Below are 16540 nucleotides of genomic sequence, written 5' to 3'. Positions count from 1 at the left end.
CACGGATATCCCAATCCCTTGTCATTAACAAACTGAAGAAGTGCTCCCTCATGACGAAACAGAAGAATGTAAAGTAGCGCTTGAATGCACTCCAACTTAAAACTAACATTTTGAAGCCGTGGGGGGGTTGTGCATCTAATGAATTGTGAGAAGATGTCGAGTTCATTCACTTGCACACAAGGGGTTTTACAATGTCATCTAGTAATGTCTACCTAATAAAGTTTTCAAAAAGAGAAAAGCTGTCTGTTTCACTTTTTTCAAACAGTTCTGTTTGTAAATATTAGTGAACCAGCTCCAAATAAATGCATAAACTTATGGTTGTTAGGTAATAGCTTCTTAACAATCACGTGGAATTACTAACTTCAGAATCTTCGTGTTTGGATCACAAAGATTAAAGTGATTGTGAGACAGTGTTTTAAAGTTAAATAATAGGTAAGAATTATTTCTTGGATGTTTTGTTTTTGTTTTTTTTTGTTTGTTTGTTTGTTTTTTAATACAAAATATGGCCAACTATGTGGTTTTATCTCTGAGCTACCACTTTCATTTTTTTCTTTTTAAAGCATCTTAATATACAGCACAATTTTACTTTATTAATAATTACATTAAAATGTTAGGGAAAAAAATACACTGTGATCCAGTTATCCCATTCCCTTGTAGAACCACTTGCTAAAGCTCCAGATTCCAGTGAGGTATTTAGAGAAGTCAGTCTTTATTGTATCTGGCTGTAAACTTGACACTTGTGAGCTGTTAATTGAGCCAGGTGCCTTTGTCAGAAAAAGGAACTGATTTTAGTTTCCATGCCAATGAACTGACAATGTGGATGTGAAGTTTTGTCTGACTTACTGGAGAGTTTTTTTAATGTTGAGTTTAAAAATAGCCTAGGTGTGTTTATGTACAAGCAGCCAGAACAGCAGGCAAGGTAATGCATTCATCTACATTTCATTTCAGTAGAAAATAAAGCTGGAAAGAAAGTTCTCTGTCATAAAATAGACAGATGGAGCTCCATGCTTGGTGCCTCTGGCCAATGATGAGTCTTATTGTCTTCTCTGCACCCTACCACTCCCCTCCTCCGAAAAAGCCCATCATACCAAGGGTTCCTTATCTGTAGAAATTTTAGCTTGCAGTATACAGCAATTAAGGATGCTCAGGAGTCCGAAGAAATATACTTACAGCTGAAACCGCAGTTCAAGTCTAGTTTCTCCCTTGCAGACTCAATATGTTTGACAAGATAGAAGGCCATGATTTTTAGACATGCCTTTTTCAGTGGTTAGAATAGTACTTGAAATAGTGACTAGAGGAAAGCGGTGTATTTTCCCTACATAATGGATGGATTTATGCCTACTTGCAAAAAAACGAAATTTAAATGTTAACTATTAAATTAACATTCCAAAAGCTTTGAATCAGTCTGTTTGAATTTGTTGTGTGTGCTTAGTAGCTTGGCGCAGCCAATCACTGGTGTGGTGAAATGCAGGATGCATTAAGTACTGGCTAGTGAGAATGGAACTATAAACAAACATTAGCAGCTCCATGGGTAATATTGTCATATGTTGGAAAAGCAAACACCCTCTCCAGCATACTAAGTTTATTTGTCAGGAGCAGCAAGCATGTATTTAAATGATTTAAATGTATTTAAATTAGAACTATTTGTTGAAGTTCCTGAGGTGAAATGGAGTAGATGTAGGCGAAGGCTGGCATGATTGGTTTGGTTCTAACAGGTCGCTATTTAAGTGTGGCAAGAAAGGATAACGATGGAGTATTCCTTTATCAGATGAACTAGGGAGCATGAAATGAGGCTAGAAGGAGTTGTAACAAAGAAGAGGTGGTATGCAAACTGTAAAAGGTTGGTGAAATCTCCTGCCAGAGGATATTGTAGATGCTGATATGGCAAAGCAGAACAAATCACAAGAGAAATCTGTCACGGGCCACTAAAAGTGCAAATACCCGTTCTTGGGTCATAGACTTTTGGTTGCATTATCTCTCTTCCTTTCCCAGACATCTGGTTTTGCTTCCTGTCAGAGGTAGGATGTTTCATTCCTTAGAGCCTTGATCTGGCCTTTTATCATCTTTCTGTCATTGAAGGTCACGAGGCAGGGCAAATGGCAAAGTAGATTCCAGCACTGATCTGCTGGGGACAGCCTTCCCCATCCTTCTTCCTGTGGAAAATGCTATCCTGCTTTTCAGGCAGAGATGCTTCTAGATAAAACACTGATTGGTGAAGTTCTGAAGTGGTGGAATCCTGTCTGCTTTATAGTGTGCTATTTTCTCACCATCGCCTAGTTTTGTACCCTCATATAAGCAGAGTTCTTGCCTCAACCTAGTTTTATCGAACTTGCCCCCTTATCTTTTCTTTGAATCCACTCATAGTCACTTCAGCCTCTCCCCAGCTGTTCTTTCTTCTTCCTTAACAATTCACCTATTGTAATATTAAGTGATCTGAAGGTGAGCATTATTTCTTAATGCAGTAAGAGTGATGGACACATCCATCTCTGTGTTCTGTATTGGTCCAGGCTCCACCTCCTTCTCTCCAGAAGCCTATGTCTCTTAATGAGGCAGCTACAGTTTTAAGTGCCTACTGCCTATTTATGTCTGTCTTCTGTCTCTTCTGAGCTTGGCTCAGTGTATTTGGGCAAAGTGAACACAGGATGATCCTGGCCCTGGGTTTTACCCAGGCCTGCAGCTGGCAGGGCAGCCATTGGCTGTCAACTGGTGTGCAGAGAAGCTGTCCTGAAGGTTCTTCTCCTGAGCTCCTGTATAACCAAGGGCATCTCCCAGTCCACCCTTTTCCGGCTACCCTTGGCTTGGAAGCCTGGGTAGAGATTTTCTTTTTGCTTGTTATCTTGTCAAACAGCAGTAACAGAAGCCTCAAGTATTCAGTGCATGGCACCAAAATAGCGTTACAGAGCAGAAAAGACTTTGGGCTGTGACCTGCAAGAAAACCAGTGCGTGAACAGCAGCAGAATGCAGTGAGGGGCTGCCATGCCACAGTGAGAGGCTTCACTTCTCAGAGCTTCCCTCAAGGCTTGTGAGTTTTAGCATTTTTTTTATTATCAAACAACATATTCTATAATTTTCAGTTTTGCCATATGCTTATTATTTATTAAAATACATCTTAAATTCATGGTCTCATTGTAACTTCATATGGATTTTATGAGGTGATGGACAATTCAAAGCCCGTAATAAACTGGCTATTGGCAAACTTCTGCCAAACCAAACATTAATTCGGTACAGCTTTCCAACAAAGCCTTCAGTGTTTTGGACCTTCAGTGAGTGTTGTTGCCTTTTTCTCAAGTTCCTTTACAGCAAGAGCTTTATGTCACCACTCCAATTACCATGCTATTTAAAAACAAAAAACAGGTTACTTAGATGGTGGGCAGCGCATGGCCTCCATTTCACACTTATTTATTAAACTGTCCTTATTCTGTGTTTTCTTTGTATTATCTTCCTTAGAGCAGTAAGAGGAGATGAAACGGAGAAGATTGGCTTTCCTCCACCCGTAAGTATTCAGGCATTAAGTGTGATAGTCATCATCATGATTCATAAACACTGATCCTCCACAGGGGCCCCTCATCAGCCCATGGCATGGCTCTGCATGGAGCAGGGGATGTGAGGAGCAGCTGCCTCTGCCAGATCTGTTAGTCCAGCTGACAGCCTGACAGATGAGGAGTGCCCCAAAAAGGCAGCTTAAACGTGAGCTACAGGAACTGTGGTGGTGGCTGCCTGTCTTTAGCTGCCGCACTGCCTGTCTGCTTGAGGGGTAAGTTTGGCATGTCTTGTATTGGGTCTCTGTGCCTGCATGGCCTGACTGCTACCCATTGCAGGTCTGGCCAGGTAACCAGGAACACCACACCTTCCTTCCCATTCATATTTCCTTAGCTAAAACACATGGATTTTGTAAGAATACACTTACACAGTTGATGGCTCATATGCATAATCAAGTTAGTAAAAAATTGTGAAATCTCTGTAGCAAATTGGAAGTTACTTTACAAACTTTAATCATCACTGTGCATACTATCAGAGCCACAGATCTTCACCCATGGATCATTTCTAAAATAGAACAAGTGATAAAAGACTGAAGACTCTGTGTTATATCTGTTGGCATAAACTTAAATGCTACAAGTAATGTTACCAATGTGTGTTTTTCAGCTTTCTTAAGCTCTACCATTGTAGCAGCTTCCTTTCTGAAATTTTCTGATGTGGGAAAAGAGACCTGAAGATGAATTGCTCTAATCAAGAGAACAAGCCATGGTGAATTGCTAGCGGTGTAAAGAAACCAGGGGGCAAAGCAATCGACCAACATAGTTAATGCAAAGCAGTTATGCTGTGATATCTGTGCCAGTTAAGTACTCCTCAAGGGCATCTTTTTCTGGAGTAAAGTTACTTCATCTTGGGTAAATTTGCTGATTTCTGACTGCTGATTCAGAAGCCAATGCTCTCCCACATGTTCCATTCCAGCCTGGAGACAGTAAAACTATTGGATGAAGGCAGCCTTGCCACTTGTTTCCCCCTAGCAGACAAATATCATCAAAATGTTGGTTCATCAGGAGCCGTGCAGCCCATCTAAGCCTGTCGCCTTACTTAAATAGGGGTAAGCATCAATAACAGATCACTTTCAAAAGGTCTAATGTTGTTAAATATAACTACACATGGAAAAAGCTTTCTTAATCAGTTTGGTTATACTGGCAAAAATGCGAAGCCTTAGGAGATAAAGCACTTCATTTTGCTGAACCTGTCTTGTTCATGGCTGCTTATTCTATTGACAGCCCACCTTGCCAGAAAAGGGAAATGATCAAGTGGGTTAAGAGATGTGACATTAGATTTATTGTGTGTTACTGGTTTACATCATGTTTAAGTAATATGGTGTGACACGCTCTTCAGTTACCAGGCACTTAATGAATTTGTGCAGGAGTTAACGAAAGTTAAAAATGAACTAGTAGAAGAACAGCACATCAAACATGTTTGCTCTTATAAATCAAATTAAGGAATTTTTATGAGACATTTTGCATGTAATAAAAAGAAAAAAATGCAGCCATTTCACTGAATAAGGATATTATACTTCTTGCCCAAGAGCAGAATGCTAAATTGAAGTAGACATAATCACTGGAGTACTGCTCATAAATGCATTGAAATTGGATGATGTCACTGTGTGACCTCGGTGGGTCTGATGGATGTGAGGTATCTTTGAAAAGATGCCACATACTTGGAAGTACATTGTTTTGTCTTTTTCAAGAATGCAGCCCAGACTCATATTTTAAAGGGGCAGGAACTGTTTGAAAAGTGTTGGGTAAAAGCAGAGATCTTTATGAAGTTTAGCAGGGTAGGAGACTGTAATTATGTTTTCAAAATAGATTTAAGCCAGACGCATACTCTGTGTTTTACTGTGCATGAGTTCAAAGGTATTTGAAGTTCCAATTATCTCCATTTTTTATGTGCAACTGAAGAGGAAAGATAGAGTCACCTACAGTTCTGTTGACCCTGCAGAGACTTCCTCTGGGGGCAATATACCCCTGTCACTCAAGTTCCTTGGTATGTTGCTGCTTCAGTATATTAGCTCCAGTTCTCTGCAGATTTGACACAATCTATCAAACACAACGTTTTGTTGCTTTGTCTCTGGCCTCTGTACACGTTACTAAGCCAGAGAGCCACAGCATGAATACTGCATCCTGAGAAATCTGTTTGATGCAGTGAGTAGCATTTTCCCTCAGAAGCTGCTGTATGTGCAGGTCATGATGAGCTGCAACTGGATGTATGTCGATGTTTAAATTCTAAATGGGGGATCCTCTGCTAGTCATCCTAAAGAGACAGGAAGAGTTCTTAGTTGGTAGCTGTGCAGCATTGGCTGGGAATAAAACATAAGAACTGACTAGCTGAAAATGTCCCAGTGTTCTTCAAATGTGAGAAGGAAAATTAGTCATAACTCACTCACTCACTCTAGAAACAGCTTTGGTGGCCGACATATTTTTGTATGTGCTAAGATTGCCTAATAAGATGTTTTCAGGTAACTGATACAGCTCACAAATACCATCTGTTTATGCATCAACTCCTGTCAGTGCAAGCAATTGGAACTACCTTAACAGGAACACTTGTGCTGGATCAAGCGGTCTGATAATACGTGACTGGGATAAGAACTTGTTAAGCACTCTCCCAGAAAGTCTTCTGATGAGAAGTGGTATTTTTCAGTCTAATTGTTCCAACTGTTATTTCTTAAGTGAGTTCTCCCAATCAATTTTGAATAGACAGATTTTCATTAATCACAATATCCTGTGGCAAGCACACCTCATACATGTTATTTGAATCAGTAGTTTGTATATGTATGTTTCTTATATGCAGATTATCTTTTGCTCTGGATTTTATCTATACACTTCATTACGTGTTGCAGTATTCATTAAATGTGTTACTACGTAACTATTATATCTGTATGTGTATAATTTGAACCCTATTAATCACTGAACTATTTGTTTAGTCCTGTCCATCTGATTACAGGATTTGAGTTCGTTAGTAGTTACCTTCATCCTTACATTTAAGCAGCAGCACTTGCAACAAGGCTGCATTGCACAATATGTGCAGTCACAATGAAGCACGTATGCTTCATGTATGCTAAAAGATCCCTCCCACCACAGGTGACCTAAGACTAGAGCAGCTCTATTTATTAATTGGGAGCAGAAAGGTTTTTGGTGTCAGTGCCCATCAGAAGTGCAGGATTCCACCTGAGCTGAGCAGGGTGGAAGCTGAAAAGAAAAACTGAGTAGGAGAGCAGTGATGGCAGACGTCTTGAACAGAACAGACAGAAACGTCCTTTCAAACAAAATGTAGAGCAGTAAAACCTCCAAATAGATTTAAAACTGGAGCTAGCTGAAAAGTTGGAAGCAAGTTTTACAGGAAAAGCCCACCTTGAAAAGTGCTTTGAGTGCATGGTAGAGTTTGGGAGGTAGTGGTATGATTTTGCACTTTGGTTCTAATTGTGCTCTGGCAGGCTTTTGTTTCTTTCCTCTACACTTACACTCAACATCGCTTTCACAATTTCTCCTTACAAATATACCTTGACAAGCATTTTTCTCCCAGCCTCAGAAGACACAAGGTACAGCCAGCAATGAGGGTACGTGAAGGTGTGCAGAGAGGCAAAACGTTCTCTCTTGGGTTGTTTCCTCAATGCTCTAGCAGAAGGATGATGGCACAGCCTGGTCTGACCAGGTGTCAGGCTACAATCACTTTCACTTCTCCAGATATGTCGTTCCCATGCATCCTGTATGTCATCCTCCCTGAATCCAGGCTGAAAGGTCACAAAATATGCATACTCTTGGAAAGCATCCACAGACTTCCTTAAGCTTATGGCCCAGGAACTGAGCTGAGAAGAAGACCTGGATAGGATGCTTACTGCGGCCCTCATACCTGCTCTTAGGGAATCAGCCTCCTTCCACTGGTGAGTCAAACTGCTCAGGTAGGTTCATTTTTATTTAGGCTTGAATATAAATGAGAGTATTCCAAAGGGTGAGGACAGGATGCTGATTTTGGAAAGGAAATAACTATGGGGTAGACATGCTGGCAGGGATGTGTATGTGCAAAAGGAGCCCATCAGAGAGCTGTGCATACCAGGCTGTCATTACCTACTGAATGCAAATACCAGGTGGGTGGGGATTTGAGAGGAGGAGGCAAGATGAATCATTGGCACACATACCCACTTAGAACAGTTCTCAGTGCTATAGTTATAGTAGGTGAGCAGTAACACCAAATCTTCAGATATCCATGACATCAAATGACAGATGTATGTTTCCCATTAAAGTGAAATATGATTCAAACTTCAACATGAACTGTGTTTCAAAAGGTGTGTCGTTTTTGGTGCGTTAATAGCTTCTGTTAAGTGTGTAAAGCATTTAGCACCATCAAGTGGTTAAATGGTGTACTGCTCGTTCGTTGCAGTCTCAGGAGTACCAAACCAGACAACTACTTAGTTGCATGTTACAAAGGTTGCTAAAGAATCCTTGAATACACTTCAATGAGGTTATTCAGAAACTTTCTTGAGGTCTTCTCTAGAAAACCACTTGATTTAATGCTCGTGCTTCCAGCAAATCTAACTTGTATCAATCATTGTAACAGCTGGAATATACTCAGTATTCAGTATCAGTATTTTTCAGTCTAATGTATGGAAGTTGAGTTTATTTGCACACGATCAACAGACAAATACACGTTCTAAGTTAAAGTTCTGGAATTTTTGGTGTGCTATTCTTGCGATGCCTTAAATATGAAGTTCTATAACATGGGAAAAGAACTAGTAACCTCCGTTGTCACTGGTCTTGCTTAACTAAACCTTGTTGGCGATAGAATGTTCTTGAATGGAGATAGGTACTGGTATTCCACCTCTAACAACCAACTGAACTATGTTCAGTTTTGAGCCTTTCATTGTGAGAAAGACATTGAAGCCCTGGAGCTTGTCTAGAGTGGGGCAGAAAAGCCAATGAGGGGTCTGGAGAACAAGTCTTATGAGGAGCACCTGAGGGATCTGGGATTGTTCAGTCCAGAGAAGAGGAGGCTCTTCGCTACCTGAAAGGAGGTTGTGTGTGTGTGTTTGCAGGGGGGCGGGGGGGACTTGAGAGAATGGCATCAAGCAGCACCAGGGAGATTCAGGTTGGTTATTAGAAAAAAATTCCTCGCCAAAAGAGTGGTGATGAATTGGAACAGGCTGCTCAGGGAGCTGGTGGAGTCACTGTCACTAGAGGTGTTCAAAAAATGTGTAGGTGTGGCACTGAGGGATATTGTTAGTGGGCACAATGGGGATGGATTGACTGCTGGACTGTTGGATCTTAGACATCTTTTCCAAATGTTATAATTCTATAATGTTATGGTGAAAAATGTCTGCAAAAGAGTCAGCTGCTGGCAGACAAAATGAGTAGAAATGGAATACAGAATTTGTAGCAGCACAAATAATTTGATTCCAGAGAAATAAAAACAACAAAGTCCTTTGCCAGGCCAAACTCTGCAATCTGCTAAGATTTAAAATTATGCAGTAATCATACTTCATTTCAATTAATACCAGCCTGGATGTGAATAGCACCTAATACATGCATAACTTGATTAAAGAAATAATTGATCTACCTGTGGGGTAAAATGATCTATAATTATCCAGGTTTCTTGTTTCATAAATGTTTGTAATTTTGACAGTGTGTGCTTACCAAATAAGAATAAAGGAGGAACTTTTTGTGTTACTGAAAAAGAAATCTCTTATTAAAATAACATTTTTGTTTCTGAAAAAAAAAAAAAATTAAAATTAAAAAAAAATAAATCCCCTTAATGAGAAGTAGACTTAAGATAAGAGCATACAGCTGAAGAGGATGAATAGACAGACAGGCAAGCAGATCTCTGGAGATTTGCCAGTCAGGAACTAAAACTGCAGCAAACCAACCTGAGAAACATTGAATGGAAAATCCCTATGTTTCATCAATTGTAGTTTTCCTGATATCACTGAGTAACTCAAAGCATTTCTTTGGATTGACTTCTCATGCTTTTGTGAGGAGAAATATCTGGTACAGAAAGCGTTCCTCTATACTGCTGTAGATAAAATAGATGGAACTCAGCTTATCAGAAGAGGAAATTATTGTTACCATTAAAATTCCTTTCCTAAAATCTACTCTTTAGACACATAAGCACAGTGTCTTGGTGATGTAGACTTGGCCTACAGATGTAGACTTAGTTCTCCACTTTCTGTTTGAAATTGTTAAATAAGCCTGGAATTCTGCTTGTGGAAAGTGAAAAGCATGCACAGCCTTCCATAAATTCAGAAAGGTGGGAAGGTCAGCACCTTGCTACATCTATAGCTTGTAATGTTACATTTCTCACAGGTCTTCTGAACTTGCCAAAAAGGGGATGAAACTTTGACGGACCTCATGGGAGATCTTGACCAAATTTTAGGAAATCACATGCAAAAAAAAGTCATTAGATTGCTGAAGTTTGCTCAGCATCAGAAAGGGTGAATGAGCCCACAGAGAGAAAGGTTGGTGACTGTAAATGTATGCAGAAGCAGGCAAAAAAATCTCTTTCAGTTTGCCAGTGTTGGATGCTAGCAAATGGCTAAGCAAGGCCAAAATATGTATAGGTGTGTTTTTAGATGGAAGGGAAAGGGAAAGGGAAAGGGAAAGAGAAAGGGAAAGGGAAAGAGAAAGGGAAAGGGAAAAGGAAAGGGAAAGGGAAAGGAGGAAACTGGGAGCAGTGAGGACAAATACAAGGGAGATGTACTGAGTTTTATGAAGTCTACAAAAAGTCCTTTGTACAGTTCCCCTGTATAACCTCTGCCTCTCTGTAAGAGAACGTGACTCTGCCTTCAGCTGAATTTTCTGGCTGGGGCTATCTGTGCATCCCTCTGAGTTGGAGCTCAGGCAGGCTGCCCTGAAATGCAGATTGCTTCTGTTGTGTGCCTCAGAAAGCTTTTTGCAGACGTACTCTGAGTAATGGAGTGCTTCATTACAAGCCTTTGAGAGGAGTGTGCTTTGTAGATCACACATCCTCCAGCTTCATCCTCGTGTCATTGTGACTCTCCCTGAATGCAGAACTCACAACACCACAGACTGTGCAGAGATGTCAATTTACTGCGTGAGTAAAGCTGAGGTTTAACAAGAATTTGCTTAGACATTGGTAAACACTAAAGTACTCAGACATATCAAAAATAAGGATGAAGTCTGTCATTAAGTTCTACCGTATTTTAAGTTTGGTGATCCAGATAAATAGGCAGGAATGTTTTTGTATTGTTCTGCTCACTCCTCGTCATGTGGCAGGATGCACTTCTACTGCAGCTTGTTGATGCAGGATATAAACTGTGGAAATGGATGTTAAATCCAATAATACTGAAAGAATTAGATTTTTTAGGCTTTCCAACATTATCGACATCACTTCAAATAGAGAGCTCCTCTAAGAGGTTGAATTAAATGCTTCCCAAAAGTAGCTTGTGTATCAGCTTCCCAGTGCACACATACAAATGGATGCTATCTAATCCCATGGAACAAGTCCCAGTTTAACTTCACTTCTTAGCTACACTGGGAAAACAAAACATACCCTTGCAATTAGGTTATTTTTACCTTTTGGGTATGATGATAATGTTCTAAGAAGATGCAAATATCTGTACGAGTTATGCTGAATTAAAATGAAATTGCATTAAATCTGTATCAGAGATCAGTTTTGACTCGTTACTATTTTAATTATAATATAGATTTGCTAGGTTGACTTTCTTAATAAAACATAATTTTGCAGTAGTTTCAAAGCAGCAAGTCTATTGTATCACAAGGCTGACACATTACTAGGAGCACTGAACAGGTCCCCAAAAGATCCTGTGTCTTCATATAGCAGATCTACGTGGACATCTCAAGTCCATCAAGACACCTAAAATGGCTCTCCAGATATATGTTAGGCAAGTTTATATCATTTTCTTACAGTTTTCCATTGTCAGGAATCAGCTCTGTGCTCCTGTGGCTGCAGCTCATCTGAACCACCCTTGAGCCCTGTGGTAGGATGCCATGAACCTGGTCATAAGAGTGCGGGTTTTCTTTTACACTCTAACAAGAGAGACAACTCTTCATTTTAACAATTAACCCGTTTCATTTAACACATTATATAAGTGATTGTTGAATTCTTTATTACATTATTCATGGTATCTGTACAATTTTGAAAGTCCTGCAAACATCATGACTGTCAAATCACCTTTTAAGAGATAATGCCTCAATGCTGCAGCAACAACATATCTCAATGCAATGCCTTGTAGGAATACATTATCTTTTATTTTAAAACACAGCTGATTTTACTCTGTCACACTTGCATTGTGCTCACCGCAGAGACCAGGGCAGTTTTCTGAGCATTCAGGCACCAAGGCTTTATGTCCAGACAGTCTGTCCAGGATTGCTTGCAAGTGGAGACAAGTGGCATCCATTTTGGAGCCCCTCCCTATGCTTCCTGGGTTCTCCTTAAGTGTATGCTGATTTTGGATGTCTTATTGCACCCTTCAGGAAATGACTGGTTAATCTCTCTATCTTGTCTAACCTCGGTGAGTCACTGGGGCTTAGTCATTGTTTCTATTTCAGGTGTCAGCCATACACGCCATTTTAATAGTCCTTCTCTTGGTGATATTTTACTCTTAAACATTCACATTTATTGCCTGTTTGTATCAATATAAACATCTGTAACACAGTTTTCCACAGCTCTATGAGATTTCTGAGCTTATGCATTCAAATGCATTGTAGGCACTTTGGTGCCTGCTGGAAAAATTATCATCTATCAGGGCTCATAGGTTTTCTTTCCAAAAGTCTCCAAGTTTCTACTGCTGAACCTCAGTATTCCAGCAGTTAATTATGGTTAAATTCACACTTCCCTGCCCCAAATATACAAATTAAAATTGCAATTAACATACTTCTTTGCAATCACTTCACCTATGTGTTCTAATCTGATACAATCTTCATATTCTATTTTACTGGGTTATGTTGAGCTTTCTGGTGTTTTTACCTACTGGCTCAACATTGATTTTTCAGCTCACATTATCCCATTTTATCTCAGACAAACTGGGAAAAAGTTTGAGAAGGAGAAGAAGAGACACTTTCCTTTGACAGGATAGTCAGAAATATGTGGAGTAATGGAAGAAAAAGCATTTCTTTCATATCTAAATAATGTTTGGATTGCTCTCCTTAAGTTGTTATTGACTGTCATACTGCTTATTTACCAAAGATGACCTCAGTGGCTAATCAGAATTTTATTGGCTATAATGGAGATGTCGGCTGATGTCAGATAAAGATCTTGATCCAAGTTCTCTATGCAGCACTTATCATTGGAAGCAGCTGCTGATTTTCTCCTGAGATAGCAGGATAGTGTTCAGTGCTGAATAGCCAACATGACATTCAGTTCCACAGAACCTTGTTAGGAAAAATTCAAGATGTTCGAAAGAAAATTGAGATACAGTTGTTAATTCTTACTGATAAGGGAAGCATCCTCTTATGTACACTGTTATATCATGGATTATACTTTACACTAAGCACTGAAACAACTCTAGAAAGCACACAAGATTTGTGCTTTGTCTTACATTCCTTTAGAAGCAGATGGTGAAAATACATCCATAGGAAGAAAAAGACCAAACTATTCAAATACCTTACCATCAGACCACTGAAATAATTGTGCAAGTCGTTTCAGTACTATTAGAACAGCCATGAAAATCTGCTGATAAAAGTGTAGGAAAGTAAGCTGTCAAAGATAAACCCACTCACTACAGAACAATGTCTTCAGGCCTTTGTATTGGTTAGAAGAGGCCTGGCATGACATTCAGTTCCAGGTACAATGATTCACATGAAGGTAAAATAAATATATATCATGAACTCATTCCATACATTTTTCCTAGTAATTCCCATGCAGCCTGGAACAAGTTTAAGAAGTCTGCTAGTCATATAAGAAAGCTCTATGTTGCAGGATTGTGGATTCCTAATAGGATCTTCTGGTAAGGTACTCCTGTGAAGGATCATATCCATGGATTTGGTTTGGAGTTTTTTTAATGCAGAAGCTGGTGGCATTCCTAAACTCAAATCTTGCCATGGAACGATGCCTTGTTATTTGAAACGGCACAAGTACAAGAATTTGTTCATCTGAAAACCTCTGATGTGCATCTGCAAGTGGTAAAGTCCAGCCTGAGGAGATGTCAAATCACAGAGGTCTGTCTAGAGAAAATAATTCCTGTTTTAAAATAATTCAAAGTTGAAACCAGCAGCATGAATATATATTAGGGGGAAAATATTAGATATCTGTAGAAATTAAGGCTTTCTTTGGCTTTTACTTTCTAAATAGATTGAAAAACAAAGCTGAGAAGTAATGCTGACTTCTTGCAATGCAGTACAGTACTTTAATGTGTAGTATTTATTACCTCTTTAAACTCACTGCATAATCATTTTCTTTTGGATCTGATGCTCTTCACCTGAAATACTTACCTGTTAGAAGAGCTCTTCAAAAAGAATGTCCAGTACTTCCTTTTCCTGCCTTCACTCCGTTCTTTTGTTACTTCTGTATTACAGGCCCCAAGAGACTACCTGTCCTCAGGTTGTCCTGGAAGGCTCTCAGTAGTATCAGATACACAAATCAGATACAGCGTCTGACTGGCAAATATGTGTCAATGCAGTATTGCTAACACAACTGTTCTGCACCCTTTCACAAGCAAAGCTGATGTGGATTGATAACTAAGTATGGAAATTATGCTGGCATGAACAAAACCTTGAGTAAACTTGTACTGCTGATGATGTATCATCATGTTTATACTGCGTTACTGCAAAGTACTTATCATGAATGGTAAAATAAGGAGCTACATAATGAAAAGGCTCCATCTTTACGTAAACTGCTAAATACAAGAGCTGATCTGAAAGTAATGCCTCCTATTTTATTATGCTATTTTATTATGCTACAATGACACAGGCAGATGCTGGTGGTAAGGCAGTAGAGGCTGAACAGTCCAACCAGTATACTGTTACATTTAATTGCCATGTTACAGATGGTAGCAGAAGGGCAGTCTGACAAAATGGTGTCTGCTGGGGAAGTGCGTATGAAACAAAGGTGTGTCACCGAATTCCCTGTGCAGGAAATATGGCACCCACCGATATTCACTGGCACTTGCTGAATGTTTAGCAAATGGTGGTGGCTGTTGAAAATGGTGAAACGGTGAGGGTGACGGAGCACTGGAACAGGCTTCCCAGGGAGGTGGTGTAGTCTCCTCTGGAGATATTCAAGACCCGACTGAACACCTACCTGTGTGACATGGTGTAGGGAGCCTGCTTTGGCAGAGGGGTTGGACTCAATGATCTCTAGAGGTCCCTTCCAACCCCTACAGTTCTGTGATTCTGTGAAAATAGTGTTTTGTAATTGAGAACTTCCTCTATCAAGCAGTGTTCACTGTGCTCTTTGTATCCATTGTGGTTTCCATGGAAATGAATAGGAAGTGTTACTTTTGGAGCAACCTATGTGTATGTGCTCAGACAGCATCAGTTCTCCTTCGGATACACCCTTGTGCTTGTGCCATAGGAGGCGTCACCTGAAAACGAAAACAAATCGAGTGATGTCCTCTGCCCACACAACGTGGCGGGCGGACTCGGCTGCTTGGCTTCGAACTCGAGAAAAGATGGGAGCCGGGTCGTGCTCCCACCCGAGGTCGTTCCGGGTTCCCGGTGCCGAGGCAGGGCCGGGCCGGCAGGCGGCGCATCAATCCGCCGGGCTGGATGGTAGCGGGGGCGGAGGCAGCCGCGGGCCGGTGTCTGTCAGCGCCGTCAGAACCGCCGCTCCGTTCGAGGCGACGGTGGAGCTGCCGACCCGTCCGGGGTCATGGAACCGCAGGCGCGAGGTGAGTCCGGTCGGGACGGGGCATGAGGATGAGTGCCCGAGCCTGGAGTGAGAGCCGCGGCGTGGGGAGCGGAGCGCAATGCCAGGCGGCAGAAGGGGCTGTGGATGAGTGCGGGTGGGTGTCCCGCTGCCGGCACCGGAGCGGAGGGTGCGGGGAGAGCTGCTGCTGCTGGCGCTCCTTGCCCTCCTTGCCGCGCCGAGTTGCTGCGGTGGAGGCTTCTGTTTCTTCTCTTTGGGCTTCTTCAGCGCGCCGTGGTCAAGGTGATGTGATGGCAACTTCAGTCTCAGTGCCGGTGCTTTTTTGTTTAGTTGCTGTTTTTGTGTGTTTTGGAGGAGCTTTCTGAAGTGTGACTTCGTTGTTCACATCCGTAAGCCGGCAGGTAGTACAGGTGTTCCTATCAGATGGAATGCTTAGAAACCTGTTATCTGTAAAAGGAACAGAGAGAAAAAGTAATAGGGGAGGAGATGTATATTTATTGCAGTTGTGTCAAAACAGCCTTCAAGACTGGGTAATGACTGTGTTCAGTAAGTACCAGTATAAGAGGCAAATGCTTGTTATAAAGGCATATTATAAAGGTATATAAATAAAGGCTTATTATAAAGGTATATAAAGGTAAACTGGAAAACTGGTGTTACCAATGCTCAGGAAAGAGAAAGCCATGCTGGCAATGTGTGTTACATGTGCTGCCCTACTGACTCCGTGGCCATCACTGCTGGCAAAACAAACCCATGCCTTGCTCGGTTCCTGGTGTTTATCAAAGTCAGTGTTAAGACTGTAGCATATAGCTGTTATTTAAACTGATTTCCCAACAGTGTCTGTATAGACACATGAGAGGGAGTTCCATTCTTTAAACAGAAGCTTTGTACAATAAAGGATCATTTCTTGTTCTGTAGAACTGACTGTAAGCAGTATCCAATTCTAGTTAGCCAGGCAGGGTTGTGTATTCATTTGAATTTCCTCCCCCTGTAAGGAGTAAATACATGTAAGTCTTTAGTGGGATGGACACAGAGGTCCTTAGCACATGTTAAAAATCAGAGGCAATTAATGTGTTTTGCTGGTATGTTTTGGTCAGCAGCCCTGCTACTGCCACAGGGAAGGCCTTTTTCTTTAATGCATTGGAATGAGTTACTGTTGGTTAGGGAGGGAATGTAACAGCATTTTATATTGCTTGGGTTAATCTAATTAGGGCTTCTTTGCTCACAAGGT

The 16540-nt window shown here is 40.8% G+C and overlaps 1 protein-coding gene across 1 annotated transcript in view; it reads left to right on the top strand.

The window, feature by feature from the left end:
* The first annotated feature begins 15206 nt into the window (after positions 1-15206).
* Positions 15207-16540, top strand: part of TPD52L1 (TPD52 like 1) — a 48893-nt gene continuing 47559 nt past the window's right edge. The window contains exon 1 of the mRNA XM_015858778.2: positions 15207-15334. Coding sequence (XP_015714264.1) covers positions 15316-15334 — 19 coding nt within the window. The 5' untranslated portion in view covers positions 15207-15315. The remainder of the gene's footprint in view (positions 15335-16540) is intronic.

This window comes from Coturnix japonica, chromosome 3 (genome assembly GCF_001577835.2).
Source record: "Coturnix japonica isolate 7356 chromosome 3, Coturnix japonica 2.1, whole genome shotgun sequence".
Classification (NCBI taxonomy): Eukaryota; Metazoa; Chordata; class Aves; order Galliformes; family Phasianidae; genus Coturnix; species Coturnix japonica.
Note: the sequence above shows the minus strand (reverse complement) of the source record. Positions and strands in the feature narration are given on the sequence as shown.